The 26,559-nt window shown below is 36.1% G+C and overlaps 1 protein-coding gene across 2 annotated transcripts in view; it reads right to left on the bottom strand.

The window, feature by feature from the left end:
- LOC142328925 (uncharacterized) overlaps positions 1 to 21,896 on the bottom strand; it is a 55,788-nt gene extending 33,892 nt beyond the window's left edge. For both annotated transcript variants that reach the window (XM_075373092.1, XM_075373093.1), the window contains exons 1-4: positions 21,781 to 21,896; positions 20,917 to 21,037; positions 8,044 to 8,172; positions 5,701 to 5,828 (exon numbers count right to left, since the gene is read on the bottom strand). In XM_075373092.1, the coding sequence (XP_075229207.1) occupies positions 5,701 to 5,828; positions 8,044 to 8,172; positions 20,917 to 21,037; positions 21,781 to 21,846 (444 nt within the window). In that variant the 5' untranslated portion in view covers positions 21,847 to 21,896. The remainder of the gene's footprint in view (positions 1 to 5,700; positions 5,829 to 8,043; positions 8,173 to 20,916; positions 21,038 to 21,780) is intronic.
- Positions 21,897 to 26,559: the final 4,663 nt, after the last annotated feature.

The raw sequence follows: 26,559 nt of genomic DNA, 5'->3' as shown, positions 1-26,559 counted from the left end.
ACAGCTTCGGTGAGAGCGTCTATTTCAGTCGGACCCAGCACACCCTTAGAGATCGAATTCAGCTCATCAGCCGCCGAAAATGCATCGCTTGCTAGTTTAGATTCCATAGCAACGATGCTAACTGCACCAACGAAGCTTTCATCACCTGATGGAAGTCGAAGAACATCATTGGTATCAGAAAGAGAAGAAGATGCCACGTCCGAGGCCTCAGACACACTATCATCAGAAGTTGAGGCCGTAAGAAGAATGGAAAAAAGGTGCAAGAAAGGATGGCCAAAAGGAAAGCCTAGGCCAAAAACATAAGGATTCGAAAGTTCTGTGAGAATGTGAAATCCTTTTCTTTGTTTTTTTTTTCTTGAAGTGGGACGGGGCTAATGACCAAAGTAGTCGATGCCCCTAAAAACCTCAAAAAAAAAAAATAATAATAATAATGATCACTCAAGAACTAAATTAAAAGTACAGGCAACAGAGATGCAATTTCTTATATCGGTAAGTGGTTATTTGTTCTAGATGAGACTGATTTAAGAACGATCATGTAATAAGAGAATTAGATATATTCTATGTTAACAAACGAATTGAGCATTACAAGGATAATTGAATTCACCATATACCGTATTTATTCGAGTAACCCCCGCCCCCGAATAAGCCCCGCACCTCGATTTTCCGGACCGAAAATCTAAAAAAAAATCTAGTATATACTGATATTTTAAAGTGCAACAAATATGATAAAAAAATACGTAAATACGAAAATATTCAGAAAGTAGAGCATTTAATACGTTCATTTAAATTACAATATTAATGTTACATTAATAATTAATTACCGTAAGTACTAGTTTAGTTCAGAATTATCTTGACTACCATCAAGTTCATTAGATATTCCGCATTTTTTAACACTTTTCCTTACTAATTCCGTGGAAATACCTACCCGAGCATCTTTTATCCAAACACAAATCCGGTTAAAATCTGGGCGATTGATTCTTCCTGCAGGCGTGAGAAATAAATTTTCATCAGCCATCCGTTTACTGTACAGTTGTTTTACTGCAGATTTGTACGGTTTATTAAAGCAGACATCTAGTGGTTGCAATAGAGATGTCAATCCGCCTGGAATTATTACTTGATCTGTCTTACCCTTTTTTTAAATGTCTTTCACTTTATCGGTCGTATGCCCCCGATAACTATCCATTACTAGCATACCGGTATTTTTTTTATTAAGTAAATCTCCAGATCGCTTTTGCTATACACACCTGATCCAGTCTAAAATTAAGGTTTCGTCTATCCATTCTGATTCCTGCGCTCTGATAATAATTCCATTTACCTGTACGGTAGGAATAGTTTTTCTTTTTAAAAAAATGTACGGAGGTAATTTTGATCGATCAGAAGTAACATGTTTTTTTCGTAACAAAGTGGTACAATTTTTTTTCTACGTCTGTGTATTAAGCTACGTCTTTTGGATTTTAGCCACGAAAAGCCCTTTTGTTACCAGTACCTTTCATACCAGAAGTTTGCGTACCAGAAGTTGTTTCTTCATACGGCAGTCTCGAATGCAGCTTTCATCTACCTCAAATTTTCTTCCTGCCGTCCGATTTCCAATTTTTTCAGCCTCTTCTATAACGCGCAGTTTTTCATTTACTGTAAAAGTTCGTAGACGATTTTGTCTTTTTGTACGTCCTTTTGTACTCATTTTAATGCTGTAATTAAATTAAATCGCCGTAGTAAACTTTACAAGATAAACTAAACAGATAAAATGCACGTAACCCTCCACATACACAACAGTACCATGACTACGGCGAATAGACAAGACGACTATGTGTAACCGATACTGTAACTGTAGTGTCATTAGAACCGGATGCAGCACATACAGAACGAATCAGTTTTATAAAAATAAATAAACTATATATACTTTTACTATATATATACTTCGTTCATATCGATAATATGAACAGGATGTTAATAATTAAGGATGAATTCTGCATAAGCGGCATCCGGTATTAATAAATGAAAGCCTAATGTAACTATATTTATGCGATTGAATTTAGGTACTTCTAAGATAACGTTTAATTTACATAAATTATCCTGGCTAAAGGCTATGTTTCAAATAAGCCCCGCACCCTTAATTTTTTCTCTCCGATTCCAAAAAAAAAGTGCTTGGGATACTCGAATAAATACGGTATTTAGATCGGATAATGATAGATGGGTAAGCATGTACGTAATCATTAACCAAGAGGAAAGAGATGTGTGAGGAGACCGCTGAAGAGGTTCCATAAATTTACTTAAACTTGGTACAGGTTTAATGCCTATAAAAAAAAATAATAACAATAATAATTATTATTATTCTTATTATAGAAGATAAAGATTAGAAGAACATTATTAGAAGATAAGGGTGACCTGCATAATCCTGAAATTTAGGTAGCGGTCTTTTCAGGCTGGTGTAGGAGGACTCGGCCGTAAGTAATATTAAACAGTTACGGGTCGATTCCTGTTAGAAAGGGGGTGGTTTTAGTCGGTAGTCTGCTGACGATGATTGGATAATACCATCAGTGGCGACACAACGCAAACACTCCGTAAATGTATTTCCACCTCAGCAAAAAAAAAAAAATATTATTTTGTTTCAGTTCTCGGAAAATTTGTGATAATTCTAACGTTACATAACCTTCGGTACAATGAATTTCTGTAGAATGACAAAAACTCCTCTACAATGATGTAATTAAGCAGCCATGGATAAATATATTTTCCGTCGTTAAAACGATTTTCAAAGAAAAGTTATTTAATTCACTTAATTGTCAAATGTCTATAGTGAAATATCCGGTCGTAAGTATAATGTGTAAATTACGGTTTATTATTCACGTCAATATTTAATTGATCTAGAGCTCACTAGGGTGTGCTCCGTACTGAAAACGGAATATTAGATATTTTAGAAACTGAATAATGTACTGATCGTTTCGTTATTTAGTTATAGAGCGTCCCCGTAATAAAACAACATGCATGTTTTCGTGCATGTTAAATATCGAATAAGGAACTGATAGTTTCCCTATTTAGTTGTTTTAAAGCTAGTTAGAGCGTGCCCATATAAGGAAATTAAAACAGGACAATTAGCGCATTTTAAAGATTGAATAAAAGTCGTTCCAAACATTTTTTTCAGAAAGATCATACAATTTCTCATAATTGATAGAAAAGAATAACGGTCTTATTTTATTTCTCAATCGGTTTTCTGTTAATCTCTGCAATTTAATTTTAGAAGTGAAAGTTTTCTTCGAAAGAATTAAGAAAAATACATTTTTGTTTACTTCTGAACCTTACTACACTTTATGCTCTTTTGAAACGAGCAAAAATTAAAAAAAAAGAAAAGATCCTTATAATTGCATAATAACTAATCTCTTTTTTGTTTTTCTTTGCCAGATTTTCACCTTTCTCCATCAACGGTTATTGTCAACGACTATTTAAAAATGAATGACCATTTCAATCAGGAATTTTTGTTTATTTTAAGCTGATAAAAAACCGGTTGGTATATTCCTTTGATCAAAGGAATATACCAACCGGTTTTTTAATCAATCGATTGATTGTCAATCAATTAAAAAATTGATTGACAATATGTGTATATCAATAATAACGATTGTTATAAGCTAAGGATGAATTAATATTTAAAAATAAAAATGTATTAAGTTAATTCAATTCAGGGTCAGTGATAAACAGTATCACTCGAAGGAAATGATTAGCAAACGCATCGACTTATGAACAGCACAACAGTAAGATGATTTAAATGATGTTACGTAATTATTGCAGTACTATTTACTTCCTCTATCATTTATTTTAAAGATTTTTTTTAAGCACAATAGTAGTATAAAAACCTTACATACGGCTGTAAATCGCCCCCCACCACTTTACAGCCGTATGTAAGGTTTTTTCACGAGCGCTGATTGGTCAGGCCTCTTTTCTTTTCGGGATGTTTTCTTCAATAATCGATTAAAATAAACTGACGCAGAACCTGCGTAACTTATTCAAATATATTAAAGAAGATTGAGCCAGTATACGAGTAAATTATTCATTACGTTAAAAAAGATTCTGTCAAATTTTAAAAATAGGGCGTATCTCGAAAACGGTGCATCCTAGCTCAATTCTAACGCGATATTGAAAGGCTTAACCGAAAGAGTACTTTCCAATTTTTCGAGTCGAGTGATCACAATATTCTGTTTAAGGTGAATTCGAAGGATACAATTCCATTTCTGATGCTTATTTTGTAATAAAGAATTAAACAAATTAATAGAATATTTTGGCCGCTCTTATTCGGCCGATAAAAATAATTTATATAACGTTGTTGCACCGTTTTCGAGATACGCCCTATTTTTAAAATTTGTTAGAATCTTTTTTAATGTAATGAATAATTTACTCGTATACCGGATCAATCTTCTTTAATATATTTAAGTTACTATTTGTTTATTTTTTTATTTTAGTTGGATTCTGAATCAATCTTTTAATGCGTTGATCCCGCTTTCACTGAAATTAATGATGTCCGATTTTAAATTTAATTTAAAAGTGATTAAAACTGTTAACCTTGTGGTAAAAAACTCATTTTCGTTTTATTTTATCATCAATTTCAACAAAAAAAATGTTGTGAAAAGGGCGTATCTCGAGAACGGGTGGACTTGGGCGGATGAAACTACCGGCAATCGTTCTCAGAAGTTGAAAAAGTACCCTTTGTAAGCCTTTCATAATCGCGTTAAAAATGGGCTAGGACGGACCGTTTTCGAGTTACGCCCTTTTTTTAATTTTAAAACTTTTGGATTTTTGTAGTAAATAGTTGCTTTGGTGGTGAAAATTTAACTGAAAAGTGGCGGTCGATCTCGTGAAAAGAGGCCTGACCAATCAGCGCTCGTGAAAAAACCTTACATACGGTTGTAAAGCGATTTACAGCCGTATGTAAGGTTTCTATACTACTCACGATACTGCACCGACTTTTGTTTAATACCTGGTTAAAATCAGCTACATTTTGATACGTTTTGTTTTTTATAAACTTCACAATTTTGATGTTTGTTGCTTATTTTCTGTGGATTTTATTCATACAGTTTTACTCGGAATCGAATTCTCTACAAGTTTGACTTAAAACTGTTACGTATTTATTACCCGTTTGAGAAATTTATTTTTTGCGAAACATAAAAGAACATGTTTTCGAATCATTATTCTCCGTGATCATTTTTCTTTTCTCAACATTACTAAAAATACACTTCTGGGATCAATTGTTTTCAAATTTTCAGATCAAATTTCATTTAAAACCTCTAAATTTACTCCTAATTTGAATCCCAAGAATTACAGTCTGGCTTAATTATACCAATTCGCAGAAATCAGGACAAAATCTTTCAACCCATACTAGCTAGAAGCGTCTCCAAACGTATTTTTATATGAATGAACTTTCTTCCCGTTTTTCACAGGTAGTTAAAATTTTAACAGGTAGTTAATATTTTCAACATGTTCTGAAAGTTTGTTATATTCTTAGTAAACCGCTTTGTATATTTCTATGTACAAGATAATGTTGGGTCAGCAGCCCAAATTAAATTATTTTTCTTTGTATTTCTTCTACTTTCCTCCATTTATAATTTTCGCATCAAATTAAAAAGAAAGATATATTACAAATAGAATTACATAACGATTATAAAAATAAAATTTGTATTTCCTTCAACAAGTATGTAAGAACTTAGTTTGACTTACCTCAAGTTTTACTAAATCTATTGCGAATATCAAAGAAAGGCCAATATCAATTAAAAAAGACGTAATACTCAAACCTATCCACGTATTAATGAATACAAAGTACCTTTCCTTCATACATTTTGTCAACACTGGAACATTAAAAAAAATACATTTTTATATTTTGAACATTTTAAATACGTAATAAATAGTATCTTTAACTTATATTAAGTAACAATATGTGGAATATAATAATAACCTTGGAGAAACTCTGTTAAATATGTTTTATGGAATCATATATAAATTATATATATATATATATATATATATATATTTTAAATTAGCTGTTTTCTTTTGAGATTTATTAAATGTTTCTTTTCTAGTTTATTTTTAAATAAACTTACTTAAATCTACTTGCTGTAAAAAGAACATCTACTAAATAGTCATGATCGGATTCCGAGTATATCCGGCTTTTTATAGCTGTCTTCCTGGAAGAGGTAAAAAGAAAATGAATTCGCTAGTCCGATAATTTTTCAACGTATTTCGTATATATAAAAGAATTTTGCTATTTAGTTGCAAATAATCACAATTTTTGTAGAATTTTGTAGAAAAGCATGCGATTCAAGTCACAGAGAATCACCATTTAAGATATTAAAACGATTTAACGTGGATCTTGAATCTACAAATATCATAAAGGAAGCATTAACCGATACGTATTCCAAAATTAAAATTACTGGATTATTATCTAAGCCCTTTGAAGTCAAGACGGAACTCAGGCAGGGAGATGGAATATCCCCTTGTTTGTTTAATTGCGCCTAAGAAAACGTTATAAGAGAATAAAGAACAAAACCATAGGAATTAAAAATAGATCAAAATATTAAAACAGAAGTTAAATATAATAATTTTAATAATTGTTCTTGCGTTTGCTGACGATTTGTTAATTTCAGCAAAAGACAAAGAAAAAAAACAAAATTGTAGAATAAATCGGTCTGCAAATTTTGTTTGCAAAACGGAACGGTTCTTTAACTCTCGATCTAATAACGAATAAAATTACAATTTCAGAAAACAAAGCTCTTAAAAAATCAATAAATTTAAGCAGTTAGGAGAAATCGTAACCCCAAAAGGAATGTATCAAGAAGCGATTAAATATAAATAGGAAAAAAATGGAAGAAGCCCTTTTCAAGATCCGTTACATTTATAACAAAAAATGTTTATCTAAAAATTAAAAAATCAGATATTATAAAACTGTAATTCTACACCAAGAGTTATGCGGATCTGAATTTTTACAGATCTCTAGTAAAGAAATATTTAGATTAGAAAAGAAAATCCTAAGGAAAATATACGGCCCGACGATTACAAAAGATCAACAATCCAGACTTAGAAGTACTCTGAGATTTATGAAAATCTAGAAAAAATACAACAGACAACAAAGAAAAGAAGGATAAGATTTTTGGTCGTATCTATGGAATGGAAGATAACACAGATCGATTAAACTAGTATTCGAGTACTCCGATAAAAGAAAAATCAAACCTAAATGATCCACAGAAATTTAAAAAGGTCTTAGAGGTTTAGGAATCGCAAAGAAAATAGAGACGAATTTAGAAAGTTAATTCGTAAAAGAAGGTTTCAAAATGCATTCGATTAATTTTTTTTTATTAAGAATTTCGTTTACCGTGAAAATGACTTTTTATCTGAAATTTACAGGCGTATCCTATTTAAAGTATTTAAATATGAAATTCAATTTTAATATTAACCGTTACATAATTATAATTCTTATGTTATATCCCGGTCCATTACTAAAACTATTTCGTACCTATTTATTGTCAGATAAACTACAGTCTTACGCACGATCGCACAATCAATGAATTCTATAGCGTATGAAAACTGCCAAGCCTGTACGGAATTCAAACCCAGAACCGTACAGATACAAGTTTGAAACATTACCGCTCTACAGCGGAAGTTGGCTGTCCGTCAACTGTACGGAAGTATCTCCTTATTTTCTAAGTTTTTTAACACGGTAGCCGCATTAATAGGCTACCATTTAACTTGGAGAAGTTACAATTTTCAAAAATCACATTTAAAGGTGTTATTTCCTTTACGTACTAGTAACCTACTTAAAATAACTAATAATACATACGATAAAAAAAATCTTATTATTACTCATCTTATCTTCTTCGTTACGATTTTCTTATGACCATCTTTTATTATATATAGTGATAAAATGGTGTTAATGAAGCACATCTAACACCACTGCTTTTCATCCAAAACAGTTTCTTAAATAAGAAAATGATTGTAGCTATATGATAATATTTATTACGATATAATGTATAAATAAACAATAAAAATTATCGTTTTCTTTTAACTTACCTAGTATAAGAGTGATAGATGCAGCTAATAGAAGGAAGTTGAAAATTACAGCCAAAACTAACCATATTGCAATCTGTTCAGGGCCTACAAGACTCTCGCAGAAAAAAATTGTATTTGTACATCTATGACCTTTAATAAAGGAAAAAAAGATTAATTTTGACGGTTCTTTTTAAAAAGTGCTACATTTTTTACAAAAAAAAAATTATCGAGACATAATTTAATTTATTATTAAATTATAATTAAAAATAAATTAAGAACGCATTTTAAATTTCATAAACGTATTAACTTGTATAAAAGAAATATATTTTCTTTGTTAATCTTTGCCTATATAAAACAAATTTCCTTACCGATTCATAATCATCGCCCGACAAAACCTACTTAAGATAAATTGATGAAAATTTGTATACGCATTCTTCTTACGGTGTAAGCGCACACTACCAACGATTTCTTGATATTCCGAGTTTAAACGGTTAAAATGAGATAACATTAAATTGTAATAATTTTTTAATTTCTCGGTAAGAAATACCGATAACAACATGATTCTTGGTGTGTATAATCTTCACGTGAATATAAAAAAGAAATTTCTAGATTTTTTGAAATTCGAATTTGAAAGGAGTGAAGAAAGGTAAAAAGAATCTGAACGATGATTACAAATTTTATCCGTTTCCGACTATACTAAGTGAAATTCACCGGATTATACCCTTCAGATAACTATCTAAAAACCGCTTTCTGGTTTTTTGAATTTCGATATTTTAAGGAGTACGACGGTGTACCATGCAGAGGCTCACAAAATCAGTCACTGCCACTGTCACTGTATGTGCGACGCGATTGGCTGCCCCTCCCTTCGGTTACTCGACTAAAAAACAAAAAAAATAACAATGGAAGTACGATTACCTCTTAGCGGTGTTTGTCGGGTAACGCTAAGAACCGGGCTAAATACATTTTTATCCGTACGAAGGACGGGTAACCGGTTATAACTAACATTTTCAAGATGGAGTCCGACCGGTTTGAAATCCGTATTCGTCGGTTCACTCGAAGTTTCGGGTCCTGTTCTGACCAAACTGTCGGTCTGAAAGATTTCAATACGCCGATAGTTTTTATAGATTGAACAGACCTTAATGTTTCTTTATCGATATTATTCTGGCAAGCACGAGTTTAATGAACGCAGAGGGTCCTGTCTAGCAGGGAGCCAGGAAGGGCGAGCAAAGCGAGCTCTGACCGGCTAGTTGTTTGGTAAAATTAATAAGAGTATGGGAGTTATAAATAATATAAGTTTTTTCTGGTAATCTTATATTTATAACGTAAAGTGTTATATCGATCTACATAATAGTCTGGTCCCTATCTTGGTTAGTATATGCATTTATCTCTCTTATCGTTCAAATCTCTCTTTTTCTTTCTCTGACTTATGGATAATACTTAGAATAAGATGTTAATTTATCTTCGTTGCATATTTCCATATATGTACAAATATATTAATATATTGAATTACTTTAAAGTATTATTAGTTTATACTGACGGTGATTAAATGTATATCACGTTATGATAGGATTTTACATTATCTTTGTGTGTGCGTGTGTCTTATGTTACATAGTATTTTATCTTAATAATCTAAAAAAAACATATCTAAAATGTATCGGAGATACGGTTAGAAACGTGTATTATATCTGTGTCGACTTTTATTTAAACATAATTTTAATGATTTGTTGACGCTTTAGATGTTAATTAATGATTTGTTGACGGAGCGAAGCGAGATCCTACTCTTACTCGATCTTTTTGCATTTGTGTGCTCATCACTTACGACTAAAACCACGTTTTTCAGTTGTTTAAACGTATACACGAAGAATGTAACAAAATTTCAGGACATGTTCTACGAGTAAAAATAAGAAGAAAGTACATATACGCATAGGTTTGTCAGCGAGTGTCGGCTGAAGAAAAATTTCACCCTCGTTTCTACGCCTTCGGTAAAATCAAACCGGATTGCAATTCTTGGAACCCAAATTAAGGGATAAATTACACGGGGTTTTTATATAAAATCTGACAATTTAAAAAGAATATGTCGCCGAACCGTATTTTTAGTAGTTTTTGAGAAATACGGACTAAAAGAAAAGATTGGGGTCGAAAAACATACTATTACTTGTTAACAAAATAAAATAGCTTTGTTTAATGGGTAATTAACACGTAAAAATGTCATTAAAATATTTAATTATTTTCTTTTGTAATATAGAACGTTTTGTTTTATTTATAACCTATTTAAAATTTGTCATATTTTAATAAGTTTTGTTTTTAATAAACTTCAAAATTCTTACGTTCGTAGCCAATTTCTGTAGACTTTATTTGCACCGTTTTACTCAGAATAAAATTTTTTACATCTCTGCAACTTTGGTTTAAAACTTTTATGTGTTATTATCCGCTTAAAAAGTTATTTTTCGCTAAAGATAAAATAGTGTGTTTTCGGATCTTTCCTCTTTTACACCACAGTTTTCTCGAAAACTATTAAAAACAACAATTCTGGAACTTTTTTTAATTTCGTATAACGGTCTATTTTCGAAGTCGAAGGTTCTGAGATTGAAATTCCAGTAAAAGTTATTTGCTTTTATTCGGGTTTGGATACTAGACAGAGGATATCAGTGTACTTTGGTGGTCGAAGTTCTATTAACCACACGTCTCAGGAACGGTCGACCTGACTCTGTACAAGACTATACCTCATTTATATCGTACATATCATTCTCATCTCGTTGGCCGTGGCGGAGGAGTGTTGCTTATTGTTCACTTGTTGAACAATCTGCAACGTACACAGGAAAATAAAAAAAATATGCATATATAGATAAAAAAGAATTCATATAAACCGCTAAATTTGTCCCTTAATTTGGATCTTATGATAGTCTGAATTAATTTTACCGAAGTCGCAGAAATCAGGGTGAAATCTTTCACCAGCCGGGACTCGCTAAAGAAGCGTTTTCGAACCTATGTTTATAAGAAGTTTCTTTTCTACTTTCACCGGTAGAACGCGCTCTGATGTTATATTCTTCGAGAATCATTGTGAATTTCTACGAACAAGAGCCGAAGGTTAGCCACTCGTTTTTTGAGTCGATACTGGATGAGGCGTTTTTGTGTGTATTGCTGTTATAAGGTTGTTATATGATTATTTTACATACCGAGTTAAAATACATACGTAAATATATTTATTACGTAAATCACGTCTATCGCCGTTCACCGACGGCGAAATCGCGGGAAAATAAGCTTACGATATTCCTAGTCGAATAAAATTATTTTTAGCATTTCTTCAACCGATCTGTTTTATATTTAATTCTAATTTTCACTTAATTGATTGTATTTCGTTGCAAAATTCAAATTTTTGATATGAGTAGTGCAAAATTAACGAGATCTACAGTTCACAGAAACGTTACAAAAAATAATACTCGTGATAATCGAATTATAACGCGTAAAACAAAATAACTGTGATCTTTGGAAATTCTTATTAAAATACAGGCCTACCAATTATAAGACTAAAAAGATTTCACAATAAATTGTTTTTGTTTTTTTCTTTTTAATAAATTTTAAATAATAAATTATTTTTTTCAAAAGATTTTCCGTTCAGCGCATTACCTCATCCCTACTTAGAATTATCTCATTAAATGTAAATCCTCTTATGATTTATCTTTTTTATATACTGATATTGTAAACTCGGTTGATACTGCCTTATCTCCTATGTAAAATTAATTACTAAGCGCCAATGACACCGTTTGGAAAATATTTTTTGTTTTAATTTTTACATTTTTTTATCTCATACTTACCGAATAAAGACATATTTTCTACATCGATATCATTTTTTATTATTTATAAAATTAGCACTTTTTGCACTCAAATTTTATTTTTTATGTTTTTATTTTCTTGAAATTTAATATATGGATTTCAGATAAACCTTTTCGTTATATCTGGTTTTGTAATTAACGAAAACATAAATAAACTGAAATCGGTGTAGTATGACTATACATTATTTTAAGATTCTCATTTACGCATAAATTGTAAAAAAAATACCAGAATTATTTTGAATTTCAGAATTTCGGATTTCAAATGTCGGTCAAGTATACAGATTTTCCCTATATTTATGATATTTTTGAACAAATATACGAAGGTCATTCAATAATTAATGACAGAAATAGCTCTGAGGGAAAGTAGTTAGTAAGAGGATTATGATACTTTCAAAAGAGTAAGTCCGTAATCACGTGATCACTTCTGATCGACTGCTTAGGTAAAAGTGTTGTGTTTAAAACGTGATAATCTCACTTTAGGATGACGAATCCTTTTGAATTTTGTGAATTAGTTAAAGAGGTGCAACGATCTGTTTTTTTCCGAAGGTGAAAAACCGGTTAACGTTTAATCTCGTACCGTCAAATAATACGGATAAAGTTGTATGAACCGCAAAAGAAACTCGCATAGACAATCTAATCCAAGAAGACCGACGGATTACAATTGAAATTATAGCCAAAAAATTACAAGTTGTCGGTGCAGATCGTAACATTATCACCGACAAATTCAAGAACCGTAAAAAAGCGCAAGAGTCGACAGATCACCATAAGGAGACGAGACTTCGTACGTGCAGAGGGCTGAGATAAAGGTATCAGAAGAAAGGCGATGCTTTTTTGTAAAATATTCTAACCTGCTATGAGAGAAGGATTCACCATTACGAAACGGAATCAAAAAGATAGACCATGTAAGAGCACGTTTTCACCTGTCAAGAAAAATTTCCAAATCCGTTCATTAGTAAGAAAAATCATGATGATAATCCTTTGGGATTCAAAAGGACCGGTTTATGTCGATTGTCTAGATCATCGAAAAATAAACGGCGCTTACTATAGTGACTTTTTTATCGAAAAATTGAAGCCGGCAGTGTTGAAAAAAACTCCCTGAATCTCAGCGTAAAGGCATCATTCTGTTTCACGATAACGCCTAACCTCACACGGCTCAGGTAGAACGAGAAACATTCGACAAATTGCATCGGGAAATACTACCTCACCATCCACACAATCTTGACTTGGCCGCATCGGATTTGCACTTGAACACTCAAGGAGGCCCTACGCGGTAAGAAGTTTAATAGCGATGAAAACGTCAAAGAAAATTTGCTAAATCGGCTCCGAAATCTAAAAAAAGATTTCTTTGCAGCAGAAATGAACAAGATGCTAAAAGAGTGATTGGGATAGCATTTCTCCCGCCACCAACTCATTCGGTCGCCCTAAAGCATAACACCAAATGTCCGTGCCACAAACGGCTACTGATCCCCGAATCAGTTTAGCGACCGGTGTCCTAAATAGCTCCTAGAGCTAACCTAATTGCTAAACTAAGCACGGTGCCACACACTTGCTTCGTGTCCCACCGCTCACATCTCATATATTCTAAAATGGGTAGGCGCATCTCGTTAATTATTAAAATATATATATGACATTCAATAAATTAAATTTATCACGTCGCGACAGCAATTCGCTGCCACGCCTAGGTCGCTGAATGCCAGCAACTACTCGTCCACCAATATTAAAACCCTTGGAACTTTAATTGGCTGATGGCCAGCCATAACTCTCGGGTAGCTTCCCACAGCAGCGAGGTAGGAGTCTTTCCCTTAAATAAACTACTGATGCCGATTGAACAAAGCAACGGCATCAAGGAACACCCACACGGTCCGAAAATAAGGTTCACGTCACACTAATTCACCGCTTATGACTGGCCAATTTTCCCCTTAACCTCTAAGTTCCAGGGTGGCCTGAGTTCTGGCCGCCCCAAGAGCTGGGCAGTCGAACATCATATGTTCGTTCGACTGGACCTCTCCGCAGACGCACAGCTCATCAGCTGCCACGCGGAACCGAAACAAATATCGGTTCAAGTTCGCGTGGTTGGAAAGCACCTGGCACCCGTTGCCCTTAAAAACGAAGGAGAGGCATACCATCCCCAGAAGTCCTGTATAAATCTATACAAGGACCTTTCCTTAATCGTGGTGTGCCATTCTTGCTGGCATGCATCCGTCGCGAGGCTGTAAAGCCTCCTCCTCAGGCGGGAGGTGGAGAACTGAACGAAATTTAGAACCGGTGCATTGTAATCATCGTTCCGCTCCGGTACAGGCCCGGCTCGAAACCGCATCCCAAATAACTCCGCCTCCCTGCCTCTTCGAAACTTCCACATGGCCGCCCGAACTTTCACCACTAAATCGATTGCGAGAGCCTTTCCCAATACGGTGGTAGCCTCGTAGGAGGTTGTTTAAAAACACCAGTGCATACTATTAACGCTCTGCGGTGGGCACTCCTTAAATTCTAAAATAAGTGCTCTACTTCTGTCCAACGTATGCGCCCAAACGGACGCAGCATAAGAGGCCATACTTTCGAAGACACCTCGATACACTACGTACAAATGACGGCCCGACAGCCCGTAATCCTTCCGAGCAATCTTCCTAAGCTTTTGCATCACAGAGACGGCGTCCGCCGCTACTTGCCTAATGTGGTTGCTAAACAGCAACAAACCATCTAGGTACTTATGAACCCTAACTCGGCTGATCACACAGCCTTTATACTTAATACTGCGGTTACGACTGTATGATAATTTTTCTGCACTCTTGAGAACCATAAACTTGGTCTTGGGTAGAGAAATCTCTAAATTTTGAATCTCCATCCAGCCCTCTGCGATTGACAAGACCGCTGGCGCCTGGTTTCTAGCTGAGGTCGTGAGTTATCTCAAACTATCAGGAGACAGTCATCGGCGAAAGCCTGGGCCGTAACCCCTTCCGGGAATGTCAGTCCCAAAAATCCGTCGAATACCAGGTTCCACAGCAAGGGACCGAGAACGGAGCCCTGCGGGCTTCCCCTGGTAACGGACTTTTCCGCAACTAGGTGCGCATCCTTAAGCAGAGCCGTGCGATCAGATAAGTAGTCACGTACTATGGCCTCCAGGGCTACGGGAACGTTGCGGCGTTCCGACTCGTATAGGACTGAACTCCAACACAAGGAAGGAAATGCTGCGTCTACGTCAATAAAATTTGCCAAATCATATTTACAGTCGGCGCTTTCCACCTCGGCAAGAGTATTTAAGATGCAATCCTCGGTGCCAACCCCTTTCATGAAGCCATACTGGCCTCGGTTTATAAACGAGTTCATATTGATGCTTTCCCAGAGCCGTTGTAAAACCAGCCTTTCAAACAACTTGCCGATTACCGGCAAGAGACTGATCGGTCGATAATTGCTGACGTCATTCAGCAGTGGGGAGAAAGAAATCCCTGAAGAGTCACTGGGTACTCGAGACCTCCCCAAAGATCCGGCAGGTTTTAGTGGCCAGTGGAAGATTGTTTTTTGGGTGGACGGCCTGTAGAGTTGTCGACCATGTTCAGGTAGCCCGATGCTTTAAGTGTCAGGGATTTGGGCACACCGCTCTCCGTTGCCGAGCGCAAAAGGAGATGTGTGGCCACTGTGCCGCTCCGGGGCACAGGGCAACCAACTGCCCTGCCAAGTCGTCGCCACCCAAGTGCGCCGCCTGCTGCCAGGTGAAAGGCAGTAATGCCGGACACAGGGTAGGGGGTCGGCTGTGTAAGGCGTACGATATAGCACGGGCTCGAGCTGTTAACAACACAGCTTATGGCGACGCTTGAACGGTCAGAAGCCCTTGGGGACATCTTCCACTTTGAACGCATACGCCTGGGGCAGATTAATCTGCATCATTCCCGGGCAGCCACGTGCGAGGCCATGAGGCTCCTTGAGGAGTACAACCTCGAGGTCCTCTTGGTCCAGGAGCCGTACGCAGTCGCGGATAGGGTGGTCGGCTTCCACGGGGTGAAAGTTATTCATTCTCGTGGGGGACGGCCGCTCTCTGCGATTGTGGTTGGCTCTGACGATTTGGGTGTGTTCTGGATGCCCCAGTGGTCAGATGAGCAATTCACCGTCGTGCGGATCACGAGAGGTACGCTCGATGTTGTACTCGTGTCGAGATACTTCCAGCTTGGATGGAGTATCGATGACTTGCTGGCGAAGTTGGGCGGGATTCTGGACAGTCTCCCGGGCACCAGAGTGCTGGTTGCCCTGGATGCTAACGCCAAATCTACCGCCTGGGGTTCACCACTCACAGACCCCAGAGGCGCTGGTCTCGAACAGTTCGCAGAAGCCAGGAACCTCTACCTGATTAATGATGCGGAGCAGCCACCAACTTTCTCTAGCGAACTGTGAGAAAGTTATATAGACGTCACCTTGGTGACGGGTGGTCTGCTTCGAAGGATAGGTAGTTGGACTGTCTGGCCCGAGGCCAGTGAGAGCGACCATAGGCTTATAACCTATGAAATCGCTTACGGAGGCGGTCCAAGGGCACCAAATTCAGGTCGCTACAACCTAAGGGGCCTGGATCGACACAGGCTTTGGCGGGTGTGCGATGCTGCATTGCAGGGGTTGCGGTGGAGCATGGAGTCGAGAGAGGAGGTGGAATTGATGGCGGAGATAATCGGCCGGGCCATCAAGACTGGTTGCGACGTGGTCCTACGGCGGCCTAGGCCAATGGACGGACCCGTCACAAGCAGCCAGTCCGCTGATCTGAGCGTGCCTGGAGCCGTCATGACCCCATTTTCCGGGGGGTCGTCTGTGGAAGGCAGACGGAGGCCCGGTAAGAAATGGTGGTCCTCTGACCTTAGTGTGCTGCGCGCAAGAGTGAGGTCCGCTCGGGCAAGATACCAGCGTTGCCCCCTAACGGGGATCACTGTCAACGACGTGCGCGCTGAGCGTCTGCGGGCCTTCCGGCGCGCCCGTAACGAATATGTTCACGCCATCAAGGAAGCCAAACTCAAGTTTTGGAAAGACTTCATGCGGGAATTGCAGCGCGATCCCTGGCAGCTCGCGAAGACTTGTTACCGACCGAAGCCATTGCACGTGTTGTCCAGTGTCCGGTGCGGGTTAGGTGGTCGTGACCACACATTAACATCTGTGGCGACTTACCGGGCGTTCCTGGATACTCTGTTTCCAGATGCTCCGGAGGGGGAAGCGGAAATCGGCGTTAGGGCGGGTGAAACACCATTCCCTGGCGTTCGGACCGTGGAACCTGAAGATATAGACCGAGTGGTTTCTCGAATGGCACTAGGGAAGGCACCGGGGATTGACCAACTTGACCCGGATATTTTCCATCATTTATTGCCTGTCATAAGAGAGCCACTGGGCAGACTGTTCACGGGATGCCTAAACTGGGGCTGCTTTCCGGCTTGCTGGAAGGTGGCTTTGGTAAGGGTGATCCTGAAACCTGGAAAGGATCCTGGTGAGGTCGGCAGTTATCGACCCATCAGCCTCTTGCCGGTTCTCGGCAAGTTGCTGGAAAGGCTGGTTGTGGAACGGCTCGAGGAAGGCATCGATATGAGCTGTATTCTAAATCGAGGCCAATATGGCTTCATGAAAGGGGTTGGCACCGAGGATTGCATCTTAAATGCTCTTACCGAGGTGGAAAGCGCCGACTGCAAATATGTTTTGGCTATTTTTATTGATATAGAGGCAGCATTTCCTTCTTTGTGTTGGAGTTCTGTCCTCTATGCTTTGGAACGCCGCGATGTTCCCGAAGCCATACAGGCCGTGGTACGAGACTATTTGTCTAACCGTACGGCCCTGTTTAAAGATGCGCACCTAGTTGTGGAAAAATCCGTCACCAGGGGAAGTCCGCAGGGTTCCGTTCTCGGTCCCCTGCTGTGGAACCTGGTGTTCGATGGATTTCTGGGGTTGACATTCCCAGAAGGAGTCACGGCCCAGGCTTTCGCCGATGACTGTCTCCTTTTAGTTCGTGGAAATTCACGACCACAGCTGGAAAGTAGAGCGCAGGCGGCTTTGTCAACCGCCGAAGGCTGGATGGACATGCAAAATTTAAAGATTTCTGTGCCCAAGACGAAGTTTATGCTTCTAAAGGGCGCAGACAAATTATCATGCAGTCGAAACCCCCACATTAAGTATAAAGGCTGTGTAATCAGCCAAGTAAGGGTTCATAAGTACCTAGGTGTTTTGTTTGATGATAAATTGCTTTTTAGCAAACACATTAGACAAGTTGCGGCGGACGCCGTCTCTGTGATGCACAAACTTAGAAGGATTGCTCGGAAAGACTACGGGCTTTCTGGTCGCCAAATGTACTTAGTGTACCGAGGTGTCTTCGAGTCTATGATTGCATACGCGACGCCAGTTTGGGCGCATAGGTTGGATAGAAATAGAGCACTGCTTCTAAATTTAAGGAGTGCCCAGCGCAGAGCCTTAATTGTATGCACTGGTGTTTTTAAAACAACCTCCTACGAGGCTACTACCGTATTGGGAAAGGCTCTCCCAATCGATTTAGTGGTGAAAGTTCGAACAGCCATGTGGAAGTTGCGAAGAGGTCGGGAAACCGAGGTATTTGGGATACGGTTTCGGGCCGGGCTAGAACCGGAACGGAACGGTGATCACAATGCACCGGGTCTAAATTTCGAACAGTTGCCCATTTCCCGCCTGCGGAAGAGGCTTTGGGGCCTCGCGATGGAGGCATGGCAGCATGAATGGCACACCACGTCTAAGGGAAGATCTCTGTATAGATTTATACAGGATCTGGGGGGATGGTATGTCTCAAGTTCATTTTTAAGGGCGGCGGGTGCCCAAGTGCTCACCAACCACGTGAATTTGATGCAATATCTGTTCAGGTTTCGCCTAGCGGCTGATGAGTTGTGCGTCTGTGGGGAGGTCCAGTCGAACGAACACCTAATGTTCGACTGCCCTGCTCTTGGGGGGGCCAGAGACCGGGCCACCCTGGAACTTAGAGGTCAGGGGGAAAACTGGCCGCTCATAAACGGCGAGTCAATGTGGCGTGAGCCGCATTGTCGGACCGTGTGGGAGTTCCTCGATGAGGTTGCGATGTTCAACCGTCATCGGTAGTATAAGTTAATTTTAATGGGGAATAATTGATTCCTGTGGCGTGTCGGTGAAAACCTTCCTGGAAATAATGGCTGCCATCAGCCAATAAAGCTCCAAGCGCTTAAATGGTGGACAGACACTAGCTGGCAAACAGCGACCGAGGCGTGGCGGCTTAAATTGCCGTCTTTTATTTTGTAACTTTTATTGTTTTAATTGTAACAAGGGGTGCGCCTCCCCGATTTAGTTTTAATGTGACAAGTGAGCGGTAGGGACACATAGGCGGGTGCTGTACGGCGCCCAGCTTAACCGCTCACGCAAGATAGGAGCTCATTAGGAGCAATTAGGATAACGAGGTCGCAAATCTGTTTCGAGGCTCAGTAGCCGTTTATTGGCACAGTACATTTGGTCTATGCTCTAGGGCGACCGAATGGGGTGGTGGCGGGAGAAATGCCAGCTAACCAAATGGCCTCCAGGGCTACGGGAACGTTGCGGCGTTCCGACTCGTATAGGACTGAACTCCAACACAAGGAAGGAAATGCTGCGTCTACGTCAATAAAAATTGCCAAATCATATTTACAGTCGGCGCTTTCCACCTCGGCAAGAGTATTTAAGATGCAATCCTCGGTGCCAACCCCTTTCATGAAGCCATACTGGCCTCGGTTTATAAACGAGTTCATATTGATGCTTTCCCAGAGCCGTTGTAAAACCAGCCTTTCAAACAACTTGCCGATTACCGGCAAGAGACTGATCGGTCGATAATTGCTGACGTCATTCGGATCCTTTCCTGATTTTAAGAGGACCCTCACCAAAGTCACCTTCCAACGAGTCGGAAAGCAACTCCACTTTAAGCACCTCGAGAACAGCCTGCCAAGCGGCTACCAAGCGTATCAATTCTGCTGAAGATTATTTTGAAAAGTGAAAAAAATATCGCATCGATTAAATAAATAACTTTACCTCCCGAGCAGTAACCCACCAGGTTTGTTTAGCGGTGAACTCGTCATCGAAAATTAGCTGAATTTCGAATTCGAGAATTCTAAGGTTGAAAATATCGTAAAGGCAGTTACTTTTAAACGGATTTGAATACTAGATTGTGGATACAGGTGTCCTTTAGCGGTCGGGTTTCAATTAACCGAACATCTTAGGAGCGGTCTACCTGAGACTGTACAAGACTACAATTTATTTACAATCAATACATATCATCCTCCATTCATCTTCTGAAGAACCTTACGTTGGTTCTGGAGGCTAAATAGAAAAAACCTCCCGAGTAGTTTGTTCTTTAATTATTGAATGGTCTTCGAGCGTAGGCATTTACAAACAATGCATACAAAAAAAATTCCAATCATGAGGAATGAAGTGAGGAATGAAGTGGTATCTAGGGTATTATTAAATCTTAATTAAGGTCGTGAGTTTTCTTTGTCCTATAACAGAGAAAAGAAAAATTTTCCTATCGTATAGGAAAAAGAAAAAAGTATAATATATTTTTTAACCGACATCAATTTTTACGATTATTAGCAAAATAAGCAAAACTTTTTGTTAACTTATTAACGATTTCTAGCCATGTTTCGTGGCAGAAATTATTAATTTAAAACGACTCAAAATTAAAAAATAATTTTTCAAGTTATTCCTTCCAACAGCCATTTTAATTTAGTTAAATGATTAATAAGATCGACAAATTATTCATCTCAGAGATATAAAAAAAATACGTTCAGAGAACAGCTAGCTATTTTCAGTACGTATTATTAAGTTTTCTTATCGGGTAATTTATTAATTAAAGTCCTCATTTTTCTTCAACAACTGAATTCTTGAGAGGAAAATAGTAAATTTATTTCGTACATTTTAAAATTTATTTTACAATTTCAGTTTCCTTCATCTCTATTAAAATACCTCCTTTATTATTAATTTCTTCCTCCTTTATTTATCCGCTTCATTTCTCACGTAAAATATGTAAGTAATATCTAAGAATAGAAATAAGTATTTTTATATAAAGAAAAGTTAATAAATTATTTGCCTTGCAAATAAGCGGCCAAATAGTCGCTGAATGTAAGAGGTGTTGTGTCACCGGCTTGAAGTACACAGTAATGAGTCAATAACGCAGCTAGATAACACAACGCCCATATCAAGCCTTGTACCTGTTACGATAAACAATTAAAATTAAAAGAATTATAAAATAATAAAATATGTTTTTTTTATCCGACTAAAAGTAATAATTGTAATCTTTCTATATAGAACATATATTCAGTGTTTTACACAAAATAAATTTCTTCTTTTTTTTTCAAATTTTCGAATAGGATAAATTACTAAAGAACAATCTATATATAATCGTTCTTAATATAAAAAGTAAAATATTTTTAATTAATTATAAAATAGATTTTAATATAAAGATTGAAATATAAATAATAAAATTAGAATTAGAATTTAATATTACGACGTAATATTTCTAAGAAAAAAAGGATATATATTTTTTAAATTAATTTGATGTAATATGATAGTTTTTTCTTAAAAAATGTCTATATCTACGATTATTATAGAGTAAAATATTTTAATATTTAACGTAAAGTATTAAAGCGTTTCAGATATAATTTAATTTCTTTATTTAATTAGAACGTTTCATAAATAAAGAGAAATATTTAGAAAATTTCAGGTTTTTAATTGTTAAGTTAAAAAAATTAACACTTACTGCGTTTTAATAGATAAAATTTTATTTTTTTCTATTATTTATTATCCGATAAAAAAGAACTTACTTTTTATCAAAATAAAAACTAAACGATTCGTTTCATTAAACCTAGGTAAGTATTACGCGATATTATTATAATATTAATTTAAATACATTTATTATATATCGATAGTTAATTTATTAAACGTTTATAATTACCCCTGATGACAGTGCAGCTATAAAGCCAACCGGCTGCAAAACCGACAGCACCACGCGACGTCCCATTGAAACCTGAGTACAATCGACGTTACTTAAAATATCTTATCGCTGTAAAAAAATATATCGTAGTATACTTGAGTTATATAAATAAGTTGATACGCTTACCGGTCGCGGTTAGATAAATAAATAAACTCGTTGCTATGTTTAAGTATTAAACTTCGTAAAATTTGATTACAAAAACTTAAATATTTACTTACCTTATCCAAATTTTTTATTCGTTTTACAATTCGTTTTTATTTCTATATATTTGAAGAGATTTTTTCCTTTGTATTTAAATATTTGAAATAATTTCAAATAATAATTTGAAATTAAAATTTAATTTCTTCGCTCCATTAAGAAAATTATACGTTATCGTTTTTTATAATTTGAAATTACCGTATACCGTCTCACAACCGGCTGTAAGTTCATTTGTCAGTAGTTACAGTATAGTTAATTCTGTTCAGTCTCAGATCGTCGATCCGGAAAATAACTTCGGTTAACGGCCGCGGCCGACTTATTTTTCTTTTCTTTTCTTTTATTTTTTAATCGTTTTACGCATCTTTCTTTTCGTGGAAAATTCCTTGAACAGATCGTAAATTATTTGTCTTTGTTTCAACAAAATTATTTTTACAGCGTCTACTTATTTTTAATGAGTAATTAAATAAACTAATAACTCAACTGTTCGACGGTGATTTCCGGTGTTGATATTTAAAATGTTTAATCTGATATTACTATTATTAACGTTAAATAAAAAAATTATTTAAAATATACGTAAATGGATTCACGAAGAACGTAACAAACATTAAATGTGAAATGCTGATGAAAATAAGGAAGAAAGTTCATATAAACGTAAGTCGGGAAACGCTTCTTTAGTATGAGCCGGTGAACGATTACGCTTTAATTTCTGTGCCTTCGGTAAGATTATGCCGGAACCTAAATTGAGGAATAAATTTAGTAGTTTTATATGAAATCTGATTTAAAAAATTGAAAAAATAGGTCCGGGAACTGAATTTTTAGTAGCGTTTGAGAAATCTTGGGTAAAAGACAAAAGATTGGCGTCGAAAAACACACTGTTTTACGTTTGGATTTCGATAACTTCGTTAAAGGGGTAACAAACAAGTAAATAAATGTTTTAACCAAGACTTGTAGACAATTTGAATTTGATTCTGAGTTAAACGGTACGAATAAAGTTGACGGAACCGAAATACAATAGTAAGAATTTTCAACTTTATTAAAAACAAAAAAATTACGTATCATAATGTTGTAAATTTTAACTAGGTAATAAATGAAATAAAATTTTCAATATTACAAAGTAAAAGAATTAGAAATTTTCCAGCACGATGAGGCAACTTCACGCTTTACTGCAGCAGTTAGACCGCATTTAAAAGTGATTTTTAAATAGTTGTATCGAACTTGGCGGACCTATCAACTAGCCTCCAAGGTCGCTTGACTTAACACCTCTGGATTATTACCTGTGGTGCCGTTTGAAATCGCTAGTATTATAAGAGAAGAGTTAGCTATTAGAATTCTCAGTGCCGTACGACTAATGCAAAACAAGCCTGTTCAAATACGGAAAGCTATCAAAAACACTGATCGTCGGGCAGAGTGTTGTATCCACTGTAACGGAGGAAATTTTCAGACTTTTATTTAAGCGTTTATAAATTAGATTATCTGTTGTTTTTGTTTTTAATTGTTATTTATCTGCGTTCCACATGTTAGTTTTGTTTTTAATAAACTACAAAATTCTTACGTTTGTAATTAGTTATGTGAACTTTATATCGTTTTACTCAGAATCAAATTCTCTACGCGTATTTAAAACTTCTACGTGTTTATTACCCGTTTAACAAAGTTATTTTACGCCAAATATAAAAAAGCGGGTTATTCGATTCGATCTTTTTATTCCGCATTTCTCAAAAGCTACTAAAAATGCGGTTTTGAGGCTTACTTTTTCCAACTTTTCAGGTTATATTTCACGTAAAACACCTAAATTTACCGCTTAATTTGGATCCCAAGAATCGCGGTCTGGCTTAGTTTTACCGAAGGTGCAGAAATCAAGACGAAATCTTTCACCGGTCGAGACTCCCTAACGAAATGTTTCCGAACCTGTATTATTTACATCAATTTACTTCTTTGTTTACACCAGAAGAGGGTGTCTTGAAGGTTGTTACATTCTTCGTCGATCGCTCTACTTTGCAAGGCCTTTCGGAATTATTACAGCGGCTGAATATTTTCATTATTATATAATACTGAATCTATACCGGGTGATATAAGTATGGAAACGGCTTTATATCGCATATCTGAGAGGTATTTGGAGGTAGAAAGAAATGCGGTTCTACATACGCGGTTAAAAAATCTGCATTTTGGTGGGTTTTCAATTTTTGTCCGCCATATTGAATCAAACTTAAATTTTTTTTAAGTAGGAAGGTGGATATGATATGATATGATATGGTGATATATGATATATCACCATATAAATGATAAGGTGATATAAAGTGATATAAGGTGATATATGATATATGATATGAAGGTGGATATGACAATTTTGATTTAAATAAACAACGGTAAAGTCGTTTTTCTGTTAATGTCTTCGTTATAGAGTTAGAAACATTCAATGTTACAACGACGGAAAAATCGTGTTAACAAAAAAACGAGGTAAAACACGCCGCATGCACAATTTTATGGCATTTTACATTCATAATGCGTACAATAATGAACTTTAAACGGTGCTATAATACTGATGAAAACTTGAAAAAAGTGGTAGTTGATGAGTAAAGTAAAGTTTTAAACTCACGAAAGAGGCAACTAGTGTTGAGCTGTTTATCAGGCCTTCAATAATATAATTTAACGCGATGGCAACTTACGGTAGAAATGCAATGATTTTAACAACCTTTTTGGAATGATTAAATGTTGTCGATGATTAGTTAATAGATAATGATTCCGGTGTTAGATTAGGATTATATAATTTATTTTTATGTTATATAAATAAAGTAATTTTAAGCAACTATGGCCATTTTTTGGTCATGTGTTAATTTATTTTTAACTAACTTAAAAAAGAGCAGTTTTCAATTTAATTTATATATATAAATAATATTATACTATGCTAATATATATATATATATATATATATATGTATATATGTATATTAGCATCCCCGTCACGGGTTTACCCGTACTATACTACCCGTACCTTGCACTTGCCGTGGTCAGTTTTTTATTTTTTTAGTTAAATAATCGGAGGCAGGTGCAGCCAGTCCCCTTACAAATACAATAACAATGGCACTGGCTCTGTTGGTTGGGCCACCGGGATCATTGTCGCATTCCTTAAAAAATAGAAATTAAAAAAACTAAAACAGATTTAGATATTTATCTGAAGAATATTTGCGAGAGCAAATATATTAAATATTTCGTTTTTCGTCGGAAACGGGGAGAATTTGCAATCTTTGCGATCGTTGCGATTAAAATTGTTTTATTTTCCCCCTTTCTTCATATCTTTCGTATTCAAATTTCGACAAATCTGGAAATTCGTTTTTATTCTCAAGAAAATTAGACGCACCAAAAATCAAAATGGTATCTTCATTTGTTCCCGATAATTTAAAAAAATAGCCGGGTTTCAAAAACAGTTCAAAAATCCATTTTAACCCTTTAAAAAAATTAGAGAACTGTTTTTAGATTTTTATACGAATATTATACTAACCAAAAACCAAATTGACCTCTTCATTTGTTACTGAGAAAATAAAAAATAATAAATTTCATTACTACTCCAAAAAAATCCTTTCTTAGGGTGCATTTAAAACGTAAGAACTTGTATACGAATTTTCATCAATTTATCTTTCTTAGTTTCTGCTGGCATTTATTATGAGTCACTCACGACATGTTATTTTGATTATATATATATATATATATATATATATATATATATATATATATATATGTGTGTGTGTGTGTGTATGTGTGTGTATGTGTGTGTGTGTGTGTGTGTCCACTTAAATTGAGACACATCTACATCTCAAAAATTACACATTTTAGGAAAAAATGTTTCTTATTAAAGTAATTCCATTTCAAGGGGGAAAACGTTTACAACCTATGTCGTCCTTCATAAGATCAAATAAAGGTCATTTCAAGGTCAAATTGATTTTTTTAAAATAGAAATCTATATTTTTTATAGCAGAATCGAATTCTTTATAAAAAAAATAAATAAAATTTCATTTCAGACTTTTTTCCTAAAATCGATTAAATAAAAACAATCAAAGGATTAACCTAAATAAAATTCATTTACGTTTCAGTGAATTTTTTTAATCAAACCGGAATTTTTTTTTTTAGTACATACCGGTGCGGTACATATCCTACGTGTGTTGTACGCTTTGTCAGTTAAGATATGTCGACGCTATAAAAATATTTGGTTTAATGAATTAATGATACATTAAAATCTTTTTTAATGCTCTTTATTTAAAATAATTACCAAAACTCCACGTAAATTACAGCAACAAATGTCCTACTTCTACGCATTTTCCGGTACGTTTTAAGAACGTCCTATAAACATTTCATAGAGTTTCTCTCTTTATATCTTTGCAGACGTTTGTTATTCGTTCTTTCATGGTTTCAAGGGTAGTCGGTACTTCTAGGTAAACCTTTCTGTAAGGTAACACCGTAAAAAGATTTACTGGAGTAAGGTCGGGAGATCGAGCAGGCCACTGAACTGGACTAGCTCGACCGATCCAAGAATCATTGTATTCGCGGTCCA

The sequence above is a fragment of the Lycorma delicatula genome, chromosome 8 (assembly GCF_047948215.1).
Source record: "Lycorma delicatula isolate Av1 chromosome 8, ASM4794821v1, whole genome shotgun sequence".
Taxonomy (NCBI): Eukaryota; Metazoa; Arthropoda; class Insecta; order Hemiptera; family Fulgoridae; genus Lycorma; species Lycorma delicatula.
Note: the sequence above shows the minus strand (reverse complement) of the source record. Positions and strands in the feature narration are given on the sequence as shown.